The sequence below is a fragment of the Lissotriton vulgaris genome, chromosome 1_2, assembly GCF_964263255.1.
Source record: "Lissotriton vulgaris chromosome 1_2, aLisVul1.2, whole genome shotgun sequence".
NCBI classification, from domain to species: domain Eukaryota; kingdom Metazoa; phylum Chordata; class Amphibia; order Caudata; family Salamandridae; genus Lissotriton; species Lissotriton vulgaris.
The window spans coordinates 42,717,649-42,742,608 of NC_141686.1; the positions used below are offsets into that span (position 1 = coordinate 42,717,649).

At 43.6% G+C, this 24,960-nt stretch overlaps 1 protein-coding gene across 1 annotated transcript in view; it reads left to right on the plus strand.

Annotated features, from left to right (window-relative positions):
• Window positions 1-24,960, plus strand: part of CAPRIN2 (caprin family member 2) — a 682,604-nt gene that overhangs the window by 373,995 nt on the left and 283,649 nt on the right. The window contains exon 17 of the mRNA XM_086952790.1: window positions 3,443-3,601. Coding sequence (XP_086808916.1) covers window positions 3,443-3,601 — 159 coding nt within the window. The remainder of the gene's footprint in view (window positions 1-3,442; window positions 3,602-24,960) is intronic.

Genomic DNA, 24,960 nt, shown 5'->3' on the forward strand with positions numbered 1-24,960 from the left:
AAAAGTGGAGAAGTGTGGCTCAACGGTTAGAGGCGGCAGACCCAGAGCCAGAGGTTGGCCCGGGACCAGGGTTCAATTCCCGATGCGGTCGGATGCAGGACCAATGTCAGCGGGCCCGATAAATCTCGCCTCGGTGCCACTCTAGCCATGGGGTCCCACGCTGCAACTCTGGGCAATAGCTTGCTTAGTCTCCACTCCGCCCCATCACCGCCGGGGAGGCCTGGCTGCACTTTGGGGATGCCCAGTAAAGGGACCATTTCACAGGGAAAGCCAGGACGGGTTCCCCAGTGGTACAGTGCTGGGACGCTCCAGGATAACCACGCGCTCTATAAATCCAACATTCATTCAAAAGTACTTTACAGGTCCTAGTTCACGCAGACACACCCATCTGTGATGGGGAGGTCTGTGCTTGAGGGAGTGTCCGCAGAATGTGTCCCTTCTACACACACTGTGACTGACCAGTGATAAGATTACTGGGGGAAGGATAAGTGGCAGGATATCCCGGGCCATTTACTGTGCTCTGGTTCTCACACCCCAGTTGGTGGTTTGGTATCGGGGGAATTTACTCTAGACAGGTATGCCCTGTTAATCTGGAATGTGGTTCTGATGGTGGCTCAAAGAAACCTAATCTGATACTGGGGTGGCCGACATAATCCCAAAAGTGGCTGAATGGGAGACAGACCTGCACCGGTTCAAGAGGGCTGTAACGCTGGTTTATCAGACCTGGGGCACCTCTCGCAAGTTTGAGAAAATGTGGGTTTGATGGTGGGATGCGAGAGAAGGTCCTGATTGAGACATGACCCATTGATAGCATGGGGCTCGATGTAGAGTTCTGGAATGACCCCTACACGATGTCTTGCCCTCACAGGATATTTATACATATGTAGAAGCATACTGGATCAAAATGTTCTGATGATGTAAGGGCAGGGGGTGAGTGGGACTACTTCTAATAAACGGATTTATTTTTAAGCTAAACTAAAAAAAAAATACGTTACTGTGTACAATCATGAAAGCTGTGCTAAATGGACCTAGCCTGGTGAGCCAAAATGTCCGACAGAGGTTAAACCCAGAAACTACTAGGTGGGATGAAGGCCATATCCTCTGGTGTTGGGCAACCTAGAAATAAGTTTTAAAAGCAGAGGCCCCTGCCAGGAAAAAATTGGGCACCACACCCTTTTACGTACCGCACAAGGCCAGTGGACAGTCGGGCCTTTCAATGAACATCTGTTGGTGTGGCCAGGTGCAGCCTGTGGATTCTGGGGACGGTACTTGTTATGGCCGGATTTTCTGAGTAGGTGGGATCAGCCCCTAGGGGCCCCTCCAACCCAGCCAGAACGTACTCACCTTCCCTCCTCAGGACTAACTATCCAGGCACCTGGTACCTACCTGAGGATGGGGAACTCGCAATATACAAGCTCATATTATTAAAAACACCACTAAATCTATAGGGATACTAAGAATACTCACTGATTACTAGGGATATCCATACCCTACACCACACTTATTCACATCAGTTGGTCTCGCGGCCACCCCGACCCAGACCGTTCTACCCTAGGGCAGATATGACACACAATCCGGTGCGTCTACACACGGGCCTGCAGAACCCAATGCTCTCTTTTCCAAAGTGTTTGCAATCCTGCAAAACTACACACTAGTTCGACCTCCTAGTGTTCTCATTTACTCAAGCCACAATCCAGTGGGTATACACACTGATCTTCTACTCAGTGCTCTCATTAACGCCGCATATCAACGACGACCACATTCCTATGAACACCTATATATATATATATAGTGGGAAGTCTCTTCACTAAGGGTCTGCTACTACAATATTAGGAGTTAGCCAATTAATCTCATATATCTCCTACTCTTGACATCATAGGTCCACTCACTCCCTATTTATGTGATCACCACTTACCTGATTGGGATTACTCATCCATTCACGTACCTAGTAACTACCTAGGAGATACATTTACCTTCAGTGAACAAGAATAGGAGATACACACCAGTTTGTTATAAACTGGGGGTTTATTTTATTACAACAATATAAACATTTACACAGATCTGACAAAGACTATAGGTAGAACACTCCGCTGAAAGAGAAAAGATTAAACATAACAGGAACACTCCGCTGAAAGAGAAAGGATTTAAACATACAATAGCCTAGGGAATAAGGACAAGATTAAGATGCAAGTGTAAAGTAAACTAATGTGATGAAAACAATATCACCTGATTAGTGTGAAGTCTTGTTCTAGCTGTCATCTGGGTTCCTCTCTCGTCTGTGCCTTGGCTCATCTCAGACTCCCTCTCTCTCCTGCACTCTTGGGTACACCTCTGCGCTGATCGCTCTGTCTCTGGACTCCTCTCCCCCACACGAACTGTCTCCACCTTCCATCTTCAATCTTAATGGTTCCTGCCGCTCTGATCACCGTTCATTCCACTAGCTTATTCACTCTGTCTCTGCGCCAATGTCCAATTAACTCCATCTGCTCCCATAGGTTAGTCCACGATCTCTCCTCCGTCTCTTCTAAAAGGCATTACTTCAGACTCCAGCTATTCACACCTCCTCCTGATAAGCAACTGCTTCTGACTGCTTCCTTCAGTTCCAGCTCACTATTCAACTCAGCTCTTCTCCAGCTTGAACCCTCTCTCTCTCTCTGCCAACTCCACTCCACTGCTCGACTCTCTGCTTGACTCCCTCTGCTCGACTCACTGACTCCGCCTCTGCACTTCACTGATATAGAATGCTGTTTCCTCATGGAAAGTTCCAGCCATCAGCCTGCCGCCCACCAGGTCTCTGCATCACCTCGCATCAAGGACACACACCCAGCCGGCCGGCCTTTTGTTGTGTCTTCTACACAGAGAATAATACAGCCTACTGATAAGGGCTGGCCCAGACCGGTTCTCTCCAAGTGAAAAACAGCCTTAACTATAAACTTTGCCTTTGCCCTGAAAAGCCTCTCAGCTTCATCAAGATGGAGTCCCTCTAGCTCTAGGCCTGTAGGCCTGAAAGGGGTGAAATGCTCCTTAGCTCTATCAGAATACCTACATAAATCATACCAATGTGTCTAATATGTCAAAGCCAATAGGCAATAGACAGGTTAAAGTCAAGAATAAAGGCATATTAAGCAGCTATCCTCTTCTAGGTCTGGAAAAAGGGCTTAAAAGGGCCAACACAGGCTAAGAATACATATACTAGATGCGAGCAAGATTAATGATCTATATCACTGCTAAATAAAGCCAAAAACTCTGCCATTATAGTACTTTTACCTCTTTTAGTGTTATTGATGTAATTTAAGATACGAGGTAATCTTCGGTGCATGAGGGAGTGGTCTTGCTCTCCATAAATGGTACCATTTTTTGTACTCTTTTATACTTTTCTGTTTTCCCAATTAATTGAAACAGTTGCTATTTCCCTTGATGGTTTGCAACTTGTTTTTCTCAGGCATGTGTTCCTCTGTCAAATGGCCATCAGAATCCGACGTCACAAGATCCTTCGTCCTGTTCCTTGTCTCCAGTATCCAAAGGGCACGCGTTCCAGCCTCCCTCGCCAAACGGCAGCTCTGGAAACATAAGTGCAGCACCATTTCAGGCTGTGCAGACAGTAAGTGAACTCCATGTAATTGTAAAGGGGTGTACGTTGAAACCATCTCTAGTGTTTTGTTTATTTTCATGCACTGAATGCTGGACATGGAAAAAAACACTTCTGGATCCTATCAATGGAGAGTAAGAGCATGGTAGAAAGGGAGCAAAGTCACGAGGGTCAAAATCAGTAGACTTCAGGTCTTCCAACTTGCAGTTGTCTGTTTTAAAAAGTATGTTCTAAAAACTCTGCTCCTCAATAAACTGACAAAGAAGTTTAATGTTATTGTAAATATGTTGAGGCTTTCTTAGTTGGTCAGATCACAGCATTTTAAAATATCTTCTTGGGGAAAGGTACCTGCTACAGAGATTTGTTACCAGCAAGTCCCAGAGGAAAGCTGTTGTAAGAACTGTGGCGATAAATGTACTTGCTGAAAATGTGTGCCTTAAGTGTAGTCCCAGGCTTACTTATCATAAAATACCATAGCGTTTTAAAGTGCCTACTACAAAGTTCGGAATGTGTCATAGGGTTTGCAAGTCTAATTTAGAGAGGTCTGTGGGTTACTGCTTTAGTTGTTGAGATGTTAACTTGCAGGTTAAAAGATATAAAAGCGTAGTGAGCTTAGAATTTATAAGGCGACTTTTAGAAGCTGCATGGAAAGTTTCAAGGCATATATGAAGTAACTTGTTGTTTCTAAATCTTTTATCACTCCAAGGTTGGCAAAAAAGGATTTCGTTGGATAGTGATAAATACTTATTAATAAGTGCTGTATAGATGGCTGTTTGTGTTTCATATATAAATCTGACATTAATAGTGTATGCACCTATCTGCTACAGAGTTTAGAAATGTTAACAACCTCAGAGTGCCTTCAAAGAGTTTCTCTTGCGCAGTTGTGAAGTGGCAAGCTAATTAACCTTGCTTCCTTAATGGTTTTGGGATATGGTTTAAAAAGCATATTGGTCGTGGGATTTTTTTTTGGCTACTCCCTTGCTTGTGTTCCATAGTTTGTGATGTGTACTGATAACAAATTCTTTAACTTTCAGTGGAAATGTTAGTATTTTGTTTTAATTCAGTCTTTCTAAACCAGCTTTGTTGCAGAGCTTGCACACTTGCCAACCCTATAGGTTTAGGCGGCAGGCAATGCTTTTTAACCAGTCCTACAGCCCTGTCAAGTGTCTCATCAGGGCTTAGACTAACACAATCTGGGAATTTCCTACCAGTACCCCAGAATGCTCATGCAAATCGTCTGTTTTAGTTGACCAGTGTTTTCGGTCTGTGACTGCAACTTCTTGCTGTTTTCCTTTGACTGTCTCTCCGTGCAAGAGGCAGCCAATTGAGTGGCTGTTCAGAGCAGTGTATGTCATTCACCCTCCCACCCCCTCCTTTGCCCTCCCCTAGCTATTAGAGATGGCGTTTTCCCTGCAGAGTGGAAGAAGGCGGTAGTGAAACCCCTGCTGAAAAAGGCCTCTTTGGATCCGGGGGTCCTAAAAAACTTCCGGCCTATTTCCCTGCTCCCTGCTCCTGCTAAGATGCTTGAAACACATCTTAACAAGCATCTTGCTGCCTTTGTCGAAAGTTCGGGATGCTTAGACTCCTCCCAGCATGGATTCAGAAAAGAATTTAGCACCGAGTCAGCCCTCACCATCGTGCTTGATAAGATCCGCACTTCAGTAGATGAGGGCCAGACCTCTCTCCTGGTCCTGCTAGATCTAACTGCGGCTTTCGACACCCTCTCCCCCTCAGTACTTACATCTCGGCTGAGGGAGGTGGGGGTGAAGAACGCAGCTCTGGATCTCTTGACCTCCTTCCTCACGGGGAGGGAACAAAGAGTCAAGCTTGGGGAGTTTCTATCTCCATCCCATCCTTTGCTATGTGGGGTTCCTCAAGGGTCGGCACTTAGCCCGACCCTCTTTAATATCTGTTACCCCACTAGCCAAATTAATAAGATCATTCGGGATGGAGGTAGTCTCGTACGCAGACGACACTCAAATCCTCGTCTCTCTTCCCCGTTCAGATGACCTAATCGCCTCCAAGTTTAGATCCTGCAAGGAGGCGGTTGGTCAATGGATGATCCGGAACTCTCTGAAACTGAATGGGGAGAAGACAGAGGTGATGGTGTTTGGGGGGAAAGAAAACATCTGGTCAGCCAATTGGTGGCCTGACTCCCTTGGAACTTGCCCTTCCCCCACATCCTCTGCTAAAAATCTCGGGGTGTTAATAGATCCCGCCCTTGACTTAGGCAACCAGGTGAGCAGAACTGTTTCCACCTGTTGGGGCTTGATCCACACTCTGCGCAGGGTCAGGAAATATCTCTCTCTCCAGGCAAGAAAACAAATAGCTGTTGCTCTTATCGGCTCGCGTTTGGACTATTGTAATGCGCTGTATGCTGGACTTAATAAAGGTCAGCTGCAGTGCTTACAGGTAGTCCAAAACGCCATAGCTAGATTTGTCCTGGACTTACCCAGACGCTCTTCGGCCACTGCAGCCAGGAAAACACTGCACTGGCTGCCGATGGAATATCGAATCCGGTTCAAGGTCCTTTGTATGACCTATAGAGCCATTGCTAAAAAGAGTGACACTGGAATAGGATCCATCATCTTCCATTATGTCCCCCGAAGGAACTTGCGCTCCTCTGGTAAACTGCTTCTGACAGTCCCCCGTGTACGAAGAGCCAAGTGGGGAGGCAGAGCCTTCTCCACCCTTGCTCCTAAATGGTGGAACGAACTCCCTTTGGACCTGAGATCTCTCCCGTCCCTTCAGAACTTCCGCACTGCCTTAAAAACCCTTCTCTTCAAGCAAGCCTATGTCTAGGGTCCTAAGCTTTCTTGCTCATTCTCTGATCTTCTGTTAGGCGCCTTGATACCTGCGGGTTATTGTTCTGCGCATTATAAATTATTTCTCAACTCAACTCCCCAAGATATTACTTAGATGGTAGGTTGCCTCGCTGCAACTGAGATGCACTTTGATTGGTCCCGCCTGACGTGCGTAGCAATTGTAGATTCCTGCATTCTTAACACTAGAGGCTCATGCTGAGGTCCTTGGCACTGCTGTCCCATACCATGAGAGTTTCTCATGCCTCCTGGTTGCATTTTTTGATGGCTAACTTGAGCCCCAATGTAATTTCCAGATCAACAACTCTCCCTCGGAGTGCTGAGCTCTGTAGGTGTGATGTTTCCTGTCCTATCATCCTTCATAGAACATTTGGCCTTCTCTGCTGAGACCTCCAGTAAGCTGCACGATTCAGGGACAATCTGGCAAAGGATGGAAGGCAGAAGGGTAGTGCTGCTGTCTAGTGGTGCCTGCGCACAGAGCACTTTGATGTTTTAACAGAGGAGTTAAATGGTGCTGTTTTATTTGCTCACACTTTCCATACAGAGAAAAAAGGCATGTAAAAAGCAGACACTGGATTTCAGCTTTGTACTTGCAACTTTATATTGTCAGCAGTGGTGGAATTGCATAAAAAAAGTATGGGAACGGTGTTGTGCGCAAAGGGGGCGGAGTGAGTGGGTGTGAGGTCCAAGGCGTGGCAAAAACAAAATATTGTGCAACATTTTTTGTTCTTTCCTTGAGGGTAACTTCATGTGATGTAAAATGAGGCACAACTTAAATGAAATATAAATGCAAGTTAAGTTAATCAGTGGGAAATGCACTATTGTACATTATGAAACCTCAGGTAGTTAATTCACTACAGAATTCTGTGTGTAATGGGAGACCCACAGAATTGAATCCTGGATGCAGTGAAGAATAGTGAATTGTGTATATTTAGTGCTTCGAAGTACCAGTCTGTGACAAAGCACTGTGAATATGCAAGTCTTTATTTTAAATTTGCATTACACGCAGTATAAGAGAGCCTGCTACAAAATCTGCAAAAAGGTTTAAGATGTAGTGCTTCTAAAATATCATTTTAAAAATGCACTGACTTTACATAGTGCAATATTTGTTTTATAACTGTCCATTAAAAGCACACTTGACAGCAATACCACTCAAAAATAATAAATCTGCGCCATCAGGAGAATTCAAGCGACTCCATTAAATACAATACTGACTTTGAAGCACCCTTTACATTCGCAGATTAACCAGTGGTGCACATTTACACTTAAGCATTCTCGCAAGGGTGCCTGATGCCTGGTTTACCTGTCTGCCCTTCCCTTAGTTTCACAGCACAGGAGGCTCCCTGCCTTGCACTTCAGCTGAAGCATTTCAACTGTTGGAATTAACCGTCCCAGGGCTGCGTTTTCATAAAGTAGGGGAACTGTTTTTCTAAAATTAAAGTATGAGCAGGTCACTGAAAATCAGGTAAATTAACTGTAAAACCAGGCTGAGCAGACCATAAAACAGCCCCAACCCTGCCAAGTACCTTGCATCCGGTGTTAGACTAATGCATTTCTCCCATGTGAACTAATTACAAAACTATGCAATCTACCCAAGTGAGTTGGAAGGTCATCATCCGTTAGATGTCTTCGACATAGGACAATTGCTGGTCATCATAATCTTGCAAAAGTTCTGTATTCCGGACTGAAAACCACCTTGGGCTTTTCTAGCCTTGTGGCAATCGACGGAACTGGTATTAAAAACCCACGCACTAAATGTGATCAAGTACCTGCTTTCAGGTGCTATATTTTGGCAGAAAAATCCATTGGAAAAATCTAAAGTGGTTTTGTCTTTTACGCACTGTTGTGCATTAGTGCCACCCTTTGCATGTTATGTATAGTGAATGTACGTGTAGCTGTGTTCAAGTGTCTGTAATCAAACACTATACAATATGAATGACCTGGTTTAATTACTGGAAACAAAGGATTATTCATGGGGGAGGTGCAACTTTCAATTACATCTTGGTACTCCAGTTGTGTGAGGATTTCTCCAACTTGTTTTTTAGCTTTTCGTGGGGTATTGTCTTTGAGGTTGTGGGGTTGACCTTACTGGTATGATATAAGCGGAACGGTCATCCCACCCCACATTGTTGCGGTAAGATGCTTGAGCTAAAGCCCTCTCCTTGGTGTATGAATGTTTAACTGCATCTAGGGCTAGGTCAGAAAAAGCTGGTAAAATTACCGTTTCTCCCTCCGTGCAGTCCATGACAAATTCTGGTGACCAATCCCTTTCAGCCGAGAGAATATCCTAGCCGAAAGGCAAGTTCTCCCTAAGCGAGCATTTGTGGTACATGGTATATCCCCTCCATTGGGAGTTGCGTTTCAAATAATTGAGACACTCACTCTCCTATCCTGTGTTTCCACCTGCATAGTCACTCGTTGCTACTGCTGCCAGTCCATTTTTGGTTTTGGCGAACCATTGTGACTTCTGCCGCGCTGTTTAGCATGGTCAGAGCCCACTCCATGCTCAGAAGCAGTGTCCGCAACGCCTGGACATACTTAATTTGACGCCTGTTACCTTTTTAAATGAGGCTTGGACTGTTTAGGTTTGTGTTCTTGTTTTATAAAGCCAAATGAGCGTTTAATCCTTTTGTTTCATGTACTATGATCTGCGCTCTGATCGTCCACCTCTCTGAGCGTTTTTCGGATGACTCCTTTAAGGAACAAGAGGAACTTGTATCAGTATCCTGGTACCTAGCAGGCTTTTTAATATCATGGTCCTGCATATTGTAGCTTTTTTCAGTTTACGTCTGTTGAGATGTGCCCTATAATTTAGTCTTTATTTTTCTTATTATACCTCCTAATTAGAGGAAGAGTCTGATCATTGCTTCCAGTTAACCTTTTCAGAATTACTCTTAAATTGTAGTTGAATAGGTCTGGCTCCCAAATTCTCTGCCTTTGGCTGCATAGGTATCCTTCACTTTAGTGATTCAGGCACCTGTTCTCTTGGAGCCACATTTGTGTCGTTGGCATGCAGCCAACACTGTTGCTTCCCATTTAATGTTATTTAACATTATGGTGGATACTGTGGAAAAGTTGCCAACAGTTTCATCCCTAAATCCAGGTCAGGGGCTGCCCCGTACTCATTTCAGATCCGTTTAAACACTTCTGGCAAAACGGCTACTTAGGGTGTACCATGTGTTCTGGTATATACCTCAGCAAAGACCATACCCCAAGTGGTGCAGTATTCTACTGAGGGAGCCATCCCCATTGGCAGGCATATGATGAGAATTGTGTTTCTCCTGATGTCCCGTACGGGGGAACAGTGCTTCAAGATGGCTTGTTTCTTGTGCAATCCAGACAGAATTTTCTCTCGTTTGATGGGAATTTTACCAGTGACTGCATTGATAGCCACTGGATTAATTCCAGACATACCCAATTGTGGTTGTGCAGCTTGAGCATCCCTTGCAGGATTTATTGTCACTTTCTTTCATGACAAATTGTGTCAAACATCTATGTTCTAACCTGATCTATATATAGTATACGTAGTTCTGGAGAGGACAGATTTTCTATTTCTTAGGTAGGGTGTCAATCCGGATGAGACTGGTGATGTTGCTCCGTCACTGCTAAGGTTGTCTAACATTGTGTATGTGGTAGGGCACCTTCAAAACCAATTGAGATGTTCTTGGTAAATTACCGGTATTTCTAGTGCTTCATAAGCAGTGTTAGGAATTGCAGCCTTAGTGTACCTTTGAAACTGTATTTGTGTTTCTGCTGCTGGGAATGGAACCCATGAGTAGAGTACCTCTGTTCTTAATGCTTTGTGGGCCTCAACCACAAAAGTAACGTCTCTGCCCTTAAGGGCAGTCCAGGTTGTAACAGCATTTGGGTAATTGCATGTCTAAATCACTGGTATGTTAATTGCTGCTTCGTCCCCAGCCATAAGAATATGTGGAATCAGAGAGGGTACCTCTATGGGGTGATCCTTTGAAAGTTTCAGGCTTGAACAAGCTACAGCCAATCCATTGAATTGACCTACTCGGCCAAGGAACATTTTTCTCTAATACCACAGACTTCTCCAGTTGAGAGGTGAGTAGGGGTCTTTGTGTATACAAAATAAAACTACACAGGCAATCCATTAAATAAGAACCCAGGGTAGAACATTTGCAGTGCCATGGCATGTGGCTTATATGTTCCCAAGTGAAACTGTGCATTTGTTTGACAACATAAACGTCAGAACTGTGCAAGACTGATACGGAGACACCAGGATCTGTTGGCCTTCGTCCTGCTAACTCGCAGTGCACCATCTGGCCCCCTTATCTGACAAGGTAACAAATGGATTGTGCAACCTCCGAACATGGCAACCATGACTCCCCAATAAAATCATGGTAACGATCTAGAACCCTTTTGTTTGGTTACTCATGCATACCCAAAGGTATACACCAGAAATGCACAGTAAAGTGTCCCAGTATTTAGTGCAGCGTTGTGATTCTTGAGTAAAATGTGCCGCAATAATCAACAGAAGGAAACCAGATAATGCAATTTACATTATGACAAGGGTGAAAAAGATAGTTCAACCATTTTGTTACAACAGAGAATGTATGCAGGTATTAAGTGCTTCTTATATAGTAGTCCTATCTAGCTCTCCCTAACCTAATGTGTGGGGGGCCGTGTGGGGGAGGGTGAATCTGCAAAATCCTAGTAGGGTGCTATAACTCCCCGTTATCGGAGTGTCATCAGGCAGCCCGTCTTAGTTAAGAGCTGGGCAGCATCCCTTGCATGAGGTTAACCGGAATCAGCTGGGCTCGAATTTCGGCACGGTTGACCTCTGTGCCAGCTAAATGCTCCTCTTTCTAAACAAGGGAGTGATGTCGATGTTGCCATGCCGAAGTCTGTCAGGCTGCTAATGTTTATTGTATTGTGATAGCTCTGTCAGCCAATAACCTTTTGTGTAATGAACTTAGCCCTGGTACAGAATGTTCAAGGTATTTGATAATGTGCCTACAAAGTGGATATGCAGGCAAAGCTCAGTTCAGAGAATATTATCCTGCACTGGCACACAAACTAATGTGTGTCAAATGCCATTGTGTTTAAGAACAGAAGGCAGCTTAAAACATGAGCATGTAAAATGGTGTTTCTACCCGGGCCTAAAAAGTGACCACATAAAAGGCTAACCAGAAATTCATTCTGATGCTGTGAACCTGCCAGACAGGTACTTTTAGCAGTTAGTCCCCTCTATCGTACTTTTTGAAAGTTTGGTGCCCAATCAGCCAAAGGTGTCCACTAGCAAGACCTCCGGGAGAGAACTTGGAGACACTCGAGATGTCAGACAGAGGGCAATTGCAAAGTCTAGTGGTCAGCTAGGATTCTTCACAGGAATATACTCTTCGGTCCTCTTGTGTTCCTGGAGTCACCCAGGTAATTAGGTGTTGTAATGACCAGATTTTCAGACCAGATAGAACCAGCTCACTGAGCAACACCAACCTGGCCAAAACGTAACCACCTCCCTCCTCGGGACCCATCTATCCAGGCACCTGGGTACCTACCTGAGGATGGGGAACTCGCAATATACAAGCTCATATCATCAGAAACACCACTAAATCTATAGGGATTACTAAGAATACTCACTGATTACTAAGGACGTCCATGCCCTACACCACACTCATACCTCATAGTCTCGCAACCACATGGGTCCAGACTAATCTACCCTGGGGCAGTTCTGATTATCTACCATTACACACTGATTACCACCAGTGCTCACTCGACACGCAATCCGGCGTGTCTACACACTGGGCTGCAGCCTCAGTGCTCTCTGTTTATCCGGTCCACAATCCGGCGGACCTACACACCGTCTCTCTCCGGTGCTCGCTCACTTACAACATGATCCACAATCCGGCGGATCTACACACCGTCTCTCTCCGGTGCTCGCTCACTTACAACATGATCCACAATCCGGCGGATCTACACACTGACCACAATCAGTGCTCTCACTAACGCCACTTACCAATGACGACCACTTTCCTATGAATACCTTCAGCTCTCTCTCTATGTTGGGAAGTCTCTCTCACTATTCACTAAGGGTTCGCTACTACAATATTATGGGATGGCCGAATCACTTAGTGTCAATAATTCCCTAGCTCAAGGGCTCCTCTCTCTCCCTAATTATTCAGTGGCTACTTACCGGATCAGGGGCAGCATCTGTTCTGGCTGTAACACCTGACTAGAAGAAAAGGTTACCTGTGCTTTAAGAACCATAGACACACACTGTATGATTACCTGATTAGAACGCTCTCTATCATAAGAACAACACATGCACACTAGTTCACTAAGAACTGGGGTATCTTTATTACAATAACGATAAAATACACATACACAAATCTGCGGGGTCTCTATAACTAACAGGAACTTTAACACACCGCTGAAAGAAAAGGATTAGACATACAGTATGAGGACAAGGTTATCTGCGGGGTTTCTTGATTAACAGGAACTTTAACACACCGCTGAAAGAAAAGGTATTAGACATACAATAGCCTAGGGAATGAAAGCACTAATATAACAAAACCGATATCACCTGATTAGTATGAAGTCTTGCTCTAGCTGTCATCTGGGCTCCTCTCTCGTCTGTGCCTTAGCTCGTCTTAGATTCTCTCCTGCACTCTTGGACACACATCTGCGCTGATCACTTTGCACTGGACTCCTCTCCCCCACGGACTCTCTCCACCTTCCAACTTCAATCTAATGGTTTCTGCCCCTCTGATAATCTTTCGTTCAACTACCTTTTTCACTCTGTTTAAATGTCTCTGTGCCAATGTCCAATTAACTCCAGCTGCTCCCACAGATTAATCCACGATATAACTTCAGTCTCTTCTAAAAGGCATTACTTCAGACTCCAGCTATTCACAACTCCTCCTGATAAGTAACTGCTTCTGACTGCTTCCTTCAGTTCCAGCTCACTGACTGTCTGTCTTCTCTCTGTTCCAAGCATCTTCTGTCTCTTCTCCTCCTGCAATTCCACTCCTCTCCTCTGCTCCAATACAACTCAACCAACACTCTCCGCTCCTCCAACTCAACCGCTTCTACCACTCCGGCTCAACTCACTGACTCCGCCTCTGCACTTCACTATAATGGATTACCTTTCCCCTTAAAGCATCTCAGCCCTGCAGGGATAGAAAGCAAAATGGAGTCTCTCTAGTTCCGGGCCTTGTAGGCCTAACAGGGATGAAATAACCCTTAGCTCTGTCAGAGTACTGACACAAACCATACCAATGTGTAATATAAAGTCAGGACCACAGGATCCACCCTCTACTATAGGCAAAATAATGAAAGAACACATAACTATGCTAAAGCCAATAGGCAATAGATGAATTAGAGTCAAGAATAAGGGATCTATCATCATATAAAGCAGCTATCCTCTTCTAGGTCTAGAAAAAAGGGCTTAAAAGGGCCAACACAAGGTAAGAATACATATAATGGATGTGAGCAAGTTTAAAGTCTTTATCACTCCAAAATAGAGCCAAAAAACCCGTCAAGACATTCCACCCTTAGACTTTATCTTGCGAACATCTATAAACAACAACAAACAAATAAACAAACATCAACATAATCTATCAACAAAACCAAAAGACTCTCTAAAATAAATGACAACTGAAGGAAATTCCACCTTAAACTTGATGTAGGGAATACAAATCTAACAACCAACTGAAAACAAATCAAAGCACCCTTGACCTGAATGCTGAAACATAACTAAGAGTGATCTGATAACAATAGAAACCAACCAAAGCACCCTCGAACTAAATGTGCCTCAACTTCTAGTGATAAATGAAAAAATCTATTGATGTAGGGACATGTTTGTGGAATGAAAACAGCAAGGGGCCTAAATGGGGCCTACCTACTTCGGTCAACTTAAGAACTAAATGTACCTCGACTTCTAATGATAACTAATGAAATCTATTGGTGAAGGGCCATGTGTGTGGAATAAAAATAACAATGGGCCTAAATGAGGCCTACCTACTTTGTCAGATTTCACCAAATTCTTTCTTAAGTTGACCAAACATGACAAAGGGTCCTCAAGGTCTGGGCAAACATTATTAATAGATGTAGGACATAACCTGACTAAAAGACACCTCCCAGGACAACTTAAAGTCTAGGGTAACCACCCTTGGAACTAATCCCACTGTTCTAATTAAGAGTTGATCAAAGTGAAAGTGTAATAACAGGAAAATAAGGATAACCCCATTCCTACAAAATAGCTGGTGTAGCACTATGCATATCAAGCAATAAATCAAAGAAAATTATCTAAGTGTGGTGCATATCTAAAAGATAAATTTGAACCATGCCAAAGGCAATAGGTAAAGGACACAATATCACAAAACAGTTAGCACCTAGTTTCTCACTGTATCACACTGTGGAACACGTGTGCACCATCATATTTTTTTTTATCCCTCCATTGGCAAGACCGTTTTGCAGAAAACAGGAAAACTATGAAATAGGTGAAAGATAAACAAGTGTATCAATAATAGAATAGCATAGCATACTAAAATCAAAATATCATGCATCACAGGGCATCAGATTACTAAAGCAGCTCACTGATTATACATAGCACCCTATGACATTCAAACAATTTCATTTGCATATATCAAAAGGAATCCTTGAACCAAATGCCTAATCATAAATGTGGCACTGCATAAATCAAAACCATGAGAAATTTTCAATTGGGGCCTGTTTGTGGTAATTGCAAAAGTGGCATAATGTCCATCTGAAATAGAAGAATGCAGGCCAAGAAATTACATTGCAGATTCCTTTTGTGGGAAACATTATCATAACCAAATAAAAATCAGTTCTTTTAGAATAATTTTTTTATTTTTAAAAAAGGACTATTGGCTTTGTCAGCCAACTGCAGATTGTAATTCCAATTTCAGAAGTTTAGTAAATGTAAAAGTTTTCTTTTATAGGAATCCATCGTTGGTTTCTTCTTAGAACAACAGTTTATTTGCAAGGACTATGATTCTCCATCTTCATCTGTATCCGGTGCCAAGGAAGCACTTCCTCCGATCTGGTCATTAGTCACCAGCTTCCGCCGTTCATCCGCCACCAATCCAGTCTGGTCTGGTTCCATCTTCCAAAAACAACAAACTAACATAAAAAAAACAATAAAGTAAAATAACAAAGGGAGTGGGAGGGGGGTGGGCCGACGCACACACCAAACACCACAACCCAACAACCTGAAACGAAAAAACAAGTATCATTAATCTAGCAAAAATACATTTTCCATTTAAAAAGCACCCCAAGTGCTTTTTATTGTCGAAAGAAACCTTCTAATTAATAAAAGTAATACTTCTAAATTCAAGGAATAATTTAAATCATATTCTTTTAAATTTGTTTGGGCAAAATCCAATTTTGTCATACACAGCCAGAAGGGCTGGGGCCTAGCCACTCCTTACTCATCTGAGAAACAGCCCCTCCCTTCAGAAATATGTTCGCGCTCAGAGTTTTGAATCCGATCCAAAAATAAGCAGGAGCCGAGCTACAGTGCGATGTAATTTTGAATCACTGCCAAGTGCTGATCTCATTGTAGGAGCCAAGCTACCGCCAACCATTCTGTCTAAGCATCTCTAATCTCTAGTCAGGGAAGCTCACTTAGGCCTATTGTATTTATCTAACTCCAAGGGCCAAGCGTCTGCCAATTATTCTGCATGTGCAAGTATCCCTTATCTGAAGTCAATGAAGCTGTCTGCGCCGACAGCAAGGAAGAGCGACTTGGCCCCCCCTTACATAAACATTTCTCCGCGGAAAGAAATTGGAATATAGCCAAGAATAACAAGCTGGCTCTCTCTGCTCTCAGAAGTTACCCATCTTCCACCCTTTCAAAAGTCAGAGCGTGAACAGATGCAGGGCTCATATCAGTGAAGGTCAAAACAGATGCCTTGAAACTGAAAACATTACAGCTCTTTCCCAGGCAAGAAGCACTGAATATTATTTTCTAACTAAGTGAAGCAGATTGCAACGTGGATTTTTTGCAACTAAGTCACATGGTAGCATTTTAAAATAAATCTATCATAAAAACAGCTACAGGCTGAAAGGGAAAAAATAATTAGAACAACATTGCATGCAAACACATTTCATTCTTTTTTTTTTTTTTAAATAACACGTAAAATTAGAGGAGGGGCAACATGTAATTTTGCATTGCAGAACCAAGAATTCATAATTTAGTGTGCAAGTTGTTCTACTCTACCTTTTAAAAAGGGCCAGATTCAACATCATTTAGTTTTCAAATGGCCAGTTTTTCAAACTGAGTGGGTTAACTTTCACACGCTATTCTAAGGGGCAGCTTGCATTGGAAAAAAAAATAATAATCATGTATATTTTCTAGAACACATTTTTTTTAAAAGGCGCACGGTTGCATCTCACTAATTAAAAGCACATTCTATAATGGGTCTGTTTTTATATTTTCGTTCTTCACAACCGCGAAAGCATCAATTAAAACACTGGTTCGTGTGCCATCCACAGCTGAAAACCGTTATCTCAATCCGACTGGTTGATTTATAACTTACCGACCTCTGAGTCAGACACATTAAATCATGTGTTCCAAGGCAAACCCACACAAATTTGTGGACGCATTTCAAATAGAATGTTAAATGAACAGAGCTTTTCTCTCTATGCAAGATGTAACCATTCTGTCAGCAAGCTGACAAAGCACATAGGCAGAACCCAGCAACCAATGAAAGTCAAATCAAACCACCATTCATCTAAACACTCACTGACTTTTAGTGTCAGCTCACATAACCATGCATGTTAAACAGCATGTTAAAATAAATACCGCCGTCACAATTCAAGATATTAACCCTTTGGCAGCTCAAACACAATCATTCCCCAATGTCTGCAGTACATGGGAAATTCAAGAACTTATCACTCCACGTTTTCAAATAACACGCGCGCACATCTTAAAAACAATTTCTCCAAGCATTTGAAAGAGATCCAGCTCTCTCCTGCCTAACGCAACAATAGCATGCTCTGTACAAGCCATATCCACATGGCGCTATTCACAAGCCATATTTACAAGAAAGTCAACAAGTTCAAAAAATGACATGCTCCTCACAAGGCATATATACAAGGCGCAATTCACAAGGAACACAGCAAGTAAAAATGAGAACATGCTCCTCACAAGCCACAATTACATGGCGCTATTCACAAGGAACTCCACAAGTCATATTACATTGAACACATTTCACATTGCACAGCCTAAGCAAACGCAGCAAGCAATTTAATGGGCAATTTAAAAGCATTTTTCACACACATTTGTACAATTGGATCATCACAAAGATGTAATTGGCTCCCTCATGTAATGTCACCCTTCAAGCCTGACAGTTCAAACACCAAGATGAAAAGCATTTCTTCCACCCTGCATAAGTCAAATGCCATGATGTACTGCAATCTCCTTACACTCCAACTGTTCAAGCCCATAGGCCAATTTTCGTGCCAAGTGCAAACCATCAAGATAAAAACTAATACAGCGCACACAGGCTTCGTAAACGGTTCGTTGACGCCAGATGTAATGACCAGATTCTCAGACCAGATAGAACCAGCTCACTGAGCAACACCAACCTGGCCAAAACGTAACCACCTCCCTCCTCAGGACCATCTATCCAGGCACCTGGGTACCTACCTAAGGATGGGGATTTCGCAATATACAAGCTCATATCATCAGAAACACCACTAAATCTATAGGGATTACTAAGAATACTCACTGATTACTAGGGACGTCCATGCCCTACACCACACTCATACCTCATAGTCTCGCGACCACATGGGTCCAGACTAATCTACCCTGGGGCAGTTCTGATTATCTACCATTACACACTGATTACCACCAGTGCTCACTCGACACGCAATCCGGCGTGTCTACACACTGGGCTGCAGCCCCAGTGCTCTCTGTTTATCCGGTCCACAATCTGGCGGACCTACACACCGTCTCTCTCCGGTGCTCGCTCACTTACAACATGATCCACAATCCGGCGGATCTACACACCGTCTCTCTCCGGTGCTCGCTCACTTACAACATGATCCACAATCCGGCGGATCTACACACTGACCACAATCAGTGCTCTCACTAACGCCACTTACCAATGACGACCACTTTCCTATGAATACCTTCAGCTCTCTCTCTATGTTGGGAAGTCTCTCTCACTATTCACTAAGGGTTCGCTACTACAATAATATTATGGGATGGCCGAATCACTTAGTGTCAATAATTCCCTAGCTCAAGGGCTCCTCTCTCTCCCTAATTATTCAGTGGCTACTTACCGGATCAGGGGCAGCATCTGTTCTGGCTGTAACACCTGACTAGAAGAAAAGGTTACCTGTGCTTTAAGAACCATAGACACACACTGTATGATTACCTGATTAGAACGCTCTCTATCATAAGAACAACACATGCACACTAGTTCACTAAGAACTGGGGTATCTTTATTACAATAACGATAAAATACACATACACAAATCTGCGGGGTCTCTATAACTAACAGGAACTTTAACACACCGCTGAAAGAAAAGGATTAGACATACAGTATGAGGACAAGGTTATCTGCGGGGTCTCTTGATTAACAGGAACTTTAACACACCGCTGAAAGAAAAGGTATTAGACATACAATAGCCTAGGGAATGAAAGCACTAATATAACAAAACCGATATCACCTGATTAGTATGAAGTCTTGCTCTAGCTGTCATCTGGGCTCCTCTCTCGTCTGTGCCTTAGCTCGTCTTAGATTCTCTCCTGCACTCTTGGACACACATCTGCGCTGATCACTTTGCACTGGACTCCTCTCCCCCACGGACTCTCTCCACCTTCCAACTTCAATCTAATGGTTTCTGCCCCTCTGATAATCTTTCGTTCAACTACCTTTTTCACTCTGTTTAAATGTCTCTGTGCCAATGTCCAATTAACTCCAGCTGCTCCCACAGATTAATCCACGATATAACTTCAGTCTCTTCTAAAAGGCATTACTTCAGACTCCAGCTATTCACAACTCCTCCTTATAAGTAACTGCTTCTGACTGCTTCCTTCAGTTCCAGCTCACTGACTGTCTGTCTTCTCTCTGTTCCAAGCATCTTCTGTCTCTTCTCCTCCTGCAATTCCACTCCTCTCCTCTGCTCCAATACAACTCAACCAACACTCTCCGCTCCTCCAACTCAACCGCTTCTACCACTCCGGCTCAACTCACTGACTCCGCCTCTGCACTTCACTATAATGGATTACCTTTCCCCTTAAAGCATCTCAGCCCTGCAGGGATAGAAAGCAAAATGGAGTCTCTCTAGTTCCGGGCCTTGTAGGCCTAACAGGGATTAAATAACCCTTAGCTCTGTCAGAGTACTGACACAAACCATACCAATGTGTAATATAAAGTCAGGACCACAGGATCCACCCTCTACTATAGGCAAAATAATGAAAGAACACATAACTATGCTAAAGCCAATAGGCAATAGATGAATTAGAGTCAAGAATAAGGGATCTATCATCATATAAAGCAGCTATCCTCTTCTAGGTCTAGAAAAAAGGGCTTAAAAGGGCCAACACAAGGTAAGAATACATATAATGGATGTGAGCAAGTTTAAAGTCTTTATCACTCCAAAATAGAGCCAAAAAACCAGTCAAGACAGGTGTATAATCCTTGAAGATCTTTGTCCCTGGTTGTTAAATGAAATGGAGGTTAACTATTGGTACTTCTCAAGTCACAGATGCAGGGTTCACAAGGTACAGTCCACTGAATATCCTTATGCAAGTCCAGTAGTGTTTTGAGGAAGGCTCAGGGAGGGTCCAGCTTTGTGCCCACCTGGCAGTGGGTGGGGTACAACCTAAGGCACTCCTAGTTCCTCTGACCAGTGGAATAAATGTTCCCAGGTCATCCCCCTTCTACTTTCATTTGTTGTTGTTCCTGTTTGCTTTAGTGCCAACAAACCCAAAATGATTTGTTTGTGCAAATCCAATATGGCGAGATTCTTCGACCGCAATAAAGTTGGGCTTTGAAGCTGGGGTGTGAGTGCGTAGTGTACTATTGTAATCCCAGTATCTTCCCACTTCTAACACTAAAATCCAGATTAAAGCACGCATTTACATGTGCCTTAACAGACCTGTCAACAGACCTGTCCGGCAGGATTTGACACTGCTGTCAACAGAAGTCCCTACAGCCTTCACCCTGCATTATCCTATTGAGCTCAGAGGAGTACTTCCTTCTCATTCAGGTCAGCCTATTGTGTGTTCCTTGGAAAAATTTCACATGCCTTCCAGGTCTGAGCATAAGGCTGGGAGCTGGCAGGGATGAAATCTAATTAACCTTTTAACAGGCCAGGCAGGCAAAGGGTAGCTTATAAGTTACTCTTCCAATTTTTTTTTGTTTGTTTAAATAGCTTTATTGGTATTGTCAGATTTTAACATGAATATCAAGATTTTATATTAAATGTTTAGAACATAAATACAGAGCACACATATAGAATAACATTACCCATTGCAGCAGCATATAACTGGCACTAGTACCCTGGAGCCCCTGATGATAAAAGTCTGCACCATGGCGGATACCATGGGGATCGTTCGACTTACTACCCACCATATCATCTCTGCATATGCAGAAGATATATTGGTATTCCTGCGCGACATAACAGGGCCACTAGAGCCGATATCGGAGGTGTTTGAGGTGTTCAGAGAGATATTGGGCCTTGCGATGAACGCGTCCAAATCCTACGGGTATAGTTTTCACAGGCCCATGATAGCCACGCACATACAATTTGCACCCTACCAGTTCCAAATAGCGCCAGTAACATTCAAATACTTGGGTATACAAATATACAGAGAAGCCCGGGATTTACTTGAGGGCAACCTGGGTAAGGCCCTTAATGCGCTAAAGCCACAAATACGATTTTGGAACACTTTACCATTGTCGGTCGCAGGCAGAGTGGCGAACTCGAAAATGGTGGTCCTGCCCAGACTGATATACTACTTCATGAATATGCCTGTGCTAGTGCCCATGGACGACTTTAAGCATCTGCATACGCTGCTGACTGAATTGGTTTGGGGTACGGGCAGGAGACGTATAAATTTAGCCAAACTGCAGCTGCCAACGGACGATGGAGGTCTGGGAGTGCCTGATATGATAGCATATGGATACGCTTGCCAACTTCAGTGGCTGGCTTACTGGCTGGCAGGTCGAAACCTGCACGAATTGAACATGTCAGAGGCGGATAGGAATGGGGGTCACGTACACAGACTGTTGCTCCCCAAAGCGAAAATAACACCATCGGCCTCCCCCTGCTTAAGCTTGCAATACAGCAGTGGAGGGCAGCACTCGGGTACATTGGCAGTCGACAGGCTTACGCACCCACGATACCTCTTTTGGGCATCCCCTTAGGAACTGGAACGCTCACAGAACGTAAGCTGAGTTCATGGCACGATGCTGGGGTAACACAAGTGGGGGACTTCTTCTCGGAGGGTAGACTTCTCACACATGCAGAATTTATGCAGATGCACCAGACACCGCGGTCTATGTTTTTATTACATGCACAAGTCACGCACTACATTTCCACACACTGGGCGAGAGAAGGCATGGAACCAGAAACGACGGCCCTGCTCACTATGCAATATCTCGTGGGATCAGGCAGCCACTTAACAAAGTGGCTCACTAAGGGTATTAGAACGAGTAAAGCTATTCCGCTGCACCCACTTCGTACACATTGGGAGGGTGACACAGGCGGAGACATTGGTGATAAGGACTGGGAAAGGATTCTAAAGCTCCCCAAGAAAGTCAAATTCATTCAACTCATGATTGTACATAGGGCGTACCTAACCCCACACAGAATACACGCGATGTTCCCTGAGTCGTCCAATCAATGCCCCAGATGTCACCGTGATGATGCGGTTATGCTACACATGTTCTGGGACTGCCCTAAGTTGGGATATTACTGGGTCACAATCCACCACATACTAGCTGAGGTTACCCCAGGAAGACCCTATGATTCAGTACTATACAACATTCTGGGTCTGGGACACAAAGAGAAGAAGCGGAGTGTAGCCACTAGATTCGTAGATCTAGCACTGTTATTAGCAAAGAGGATGATAGCAATGAAATGGAAATCGATTAAACCGCCGAGTGTGGAGTCCTGGAGTAGCGAGGTGGTAAGATGGGGAAAGGCAGAGGGCCAGGAGCTACAAAGAGAGGAGCGAAGGGGCCTACGCAAACATCCGATTTCCATAGACTGGAATTCGATGGTGGAGGAGTTTGAAGTGGGCGCGAAGGCGCACATCCAGTGAATACCTGTGCCGTTGGTAGACATGATGGTGGGCTGACGGGGACATGAGGGGGCTCCCACTTGGGGTGCCGATCACAATCCGCAGGAGGTCACATACACGTAGTACAGGTTGCAGACTCAAAGCATATAGTATCTTGCAGTAACATTGTAATGTGAGAATGACAGGTCGGATGGACATTATATCACGGAACATAAAGGAATGGAAATTGCTCGCAAGCGAAACACCCTATACCAAATGTAAGTGCCGGGTGGGCGGGCGGGGGGGGGGGGGTTGGAGTTTAGTTGAAGCAAAATGGAAACAAAAGTAAATCTATAGTAATATTGATGTCATGGGGGGGGGGCGCAACACTAACTGAGTAAATGGAGAAAGTGGTAATGTTGCTGTGTAGATGTTGATGGCACCATACAATACTCTGTAACTAAAAGGAGACAAAATGTATTTGTGTAAGGGTGACCTTGCTATAACAAACATACTTTAAAAAAAAAAAACTGGCACTAGTATGCTATTCTCGGTTACAGATACTTGCATCTCATGTGAGCCTGTATTTTGGGATCCCTGCGTGCCATTGCTCAGTTTTGCTACACCATGGTTTATAAATTGCTATTGTTACTATCCGCATTTTATATCCCGTCTGACCTGAACTGTTATGACAATATCACATTGTTATATGGCATGTATATACGAAGCCTGCCATGTGGACCTGCTCAATTTACTGCGAGAGAAAAAAAGGAATTATATGATGATGATCGAACGCAAGCAGTAGTCACTGAAGAGTACCAATAAGACTTATTTTCTAAAATATACAAGCTAAACAAACTTATAATATAAAAAGAGAATCTGCCATCTACGAAATACAAACAAAAAATTGATCTTACATGACTGGGTACAAAGGTGCATTATCGGTTCTTTTCCACTTAACTATACATCTAGTCGGGAATTGAAGCATTGCGCATAACGAAGCATATTAACCAACCAGCGAAGATGACCTCTATGCCTGAAGACGGATGGAGTGTAAGTGGTCATCCACCACGGGCCAGGGTACGCAATAGTGTTCTATTCTGTGCGTTTTGAAGCGTATCTACTCCATTTAGCTGAGTGGCGAGGAGCTAGTGTATTTGTCACAGATCAGCAGTGCGGGCATTATCTACTTCCATTGTGTTGCTGGTTTGTAGGGCAGTGAGTAATGCATTCCAACGTTGCACAATGGGAAATTTGCGGAGCCCGCTGTCTCCTCTCTGTGCAGTGCCGTACTTCGAGTTACTCTTAATATTTAATAAAAATCTGACTCCCCAATTAATTGGTTAATAAGCATTTTCTTGGTTAATCTGTTAAATACCTTTGACTTTTTGACATACAGCAAAACAGATCCAACACATGCTCACCTACAGTGTTTCTCTTCTAGGGGATACTCATCAATAGTCATAAGCACTGAATAGTCCCGCCCACGTGCGGGACCCCGGAGCAATAGCCAAATATATATATATATATATATATATATATATATATATATATATATATATATATATATATATATCCGAAAGGGCTCCCAGCAAGCATCCACGCCGGAGCCACACAGAGACTCGCACTCCAGGGTCTGTGTTTTTAGAAGTTTTAATGGCGACGCGTTTCGACCAAACGGTCTTCTTCCAAGCCATATATATATAATACACACAGCCTGAAATACACCATACTAGGCTCAAACTGCCATTGTTGCATGTAAAACTTTTACATTTGCCAAATAAAGACATATCATTCACATTATATGAAAATGTACAGAAGAACACTGCCCTGGGTTTCTTTGAAACACACAACCTTTATTTCCAAAGGTAAAAAAACAGGCAGATTTAGCCTAGATTGGCTGCATAGTAACAACTGAAAAATTGGCGCTGTGCCTTTAAGACCTCCATGAGCATCCAGGCTCCCATCGTGCTCCACAGGTGACTGTTAGGTCAGTTCTTTTTTCCAGCTCCTTCTGTGAGGATCCTGGAGCATTGAGCTCGCCAGTTTGTGATATTTTATCACTTTATTTCTGGTATATCTCTTATTTTTTCATCTTCACTCGACTTCTTTAGTCATTGTTTGACTAATTCAACAATTTTTTCCTAGTTTTTGCCTATTTTTCCAGTCATAATGCCGGACCTATTTGTTAAGTGTCCGTCCTGTGGTAGAAAAATGGCTAAGACAGACCCTCATTCGGTCTGTATTGCTTGTTTACCATCTTCTCACAAGCCAGAACTCTGCTACCACGGCAGCAAGTTTTCTAACAGAACCCTCAG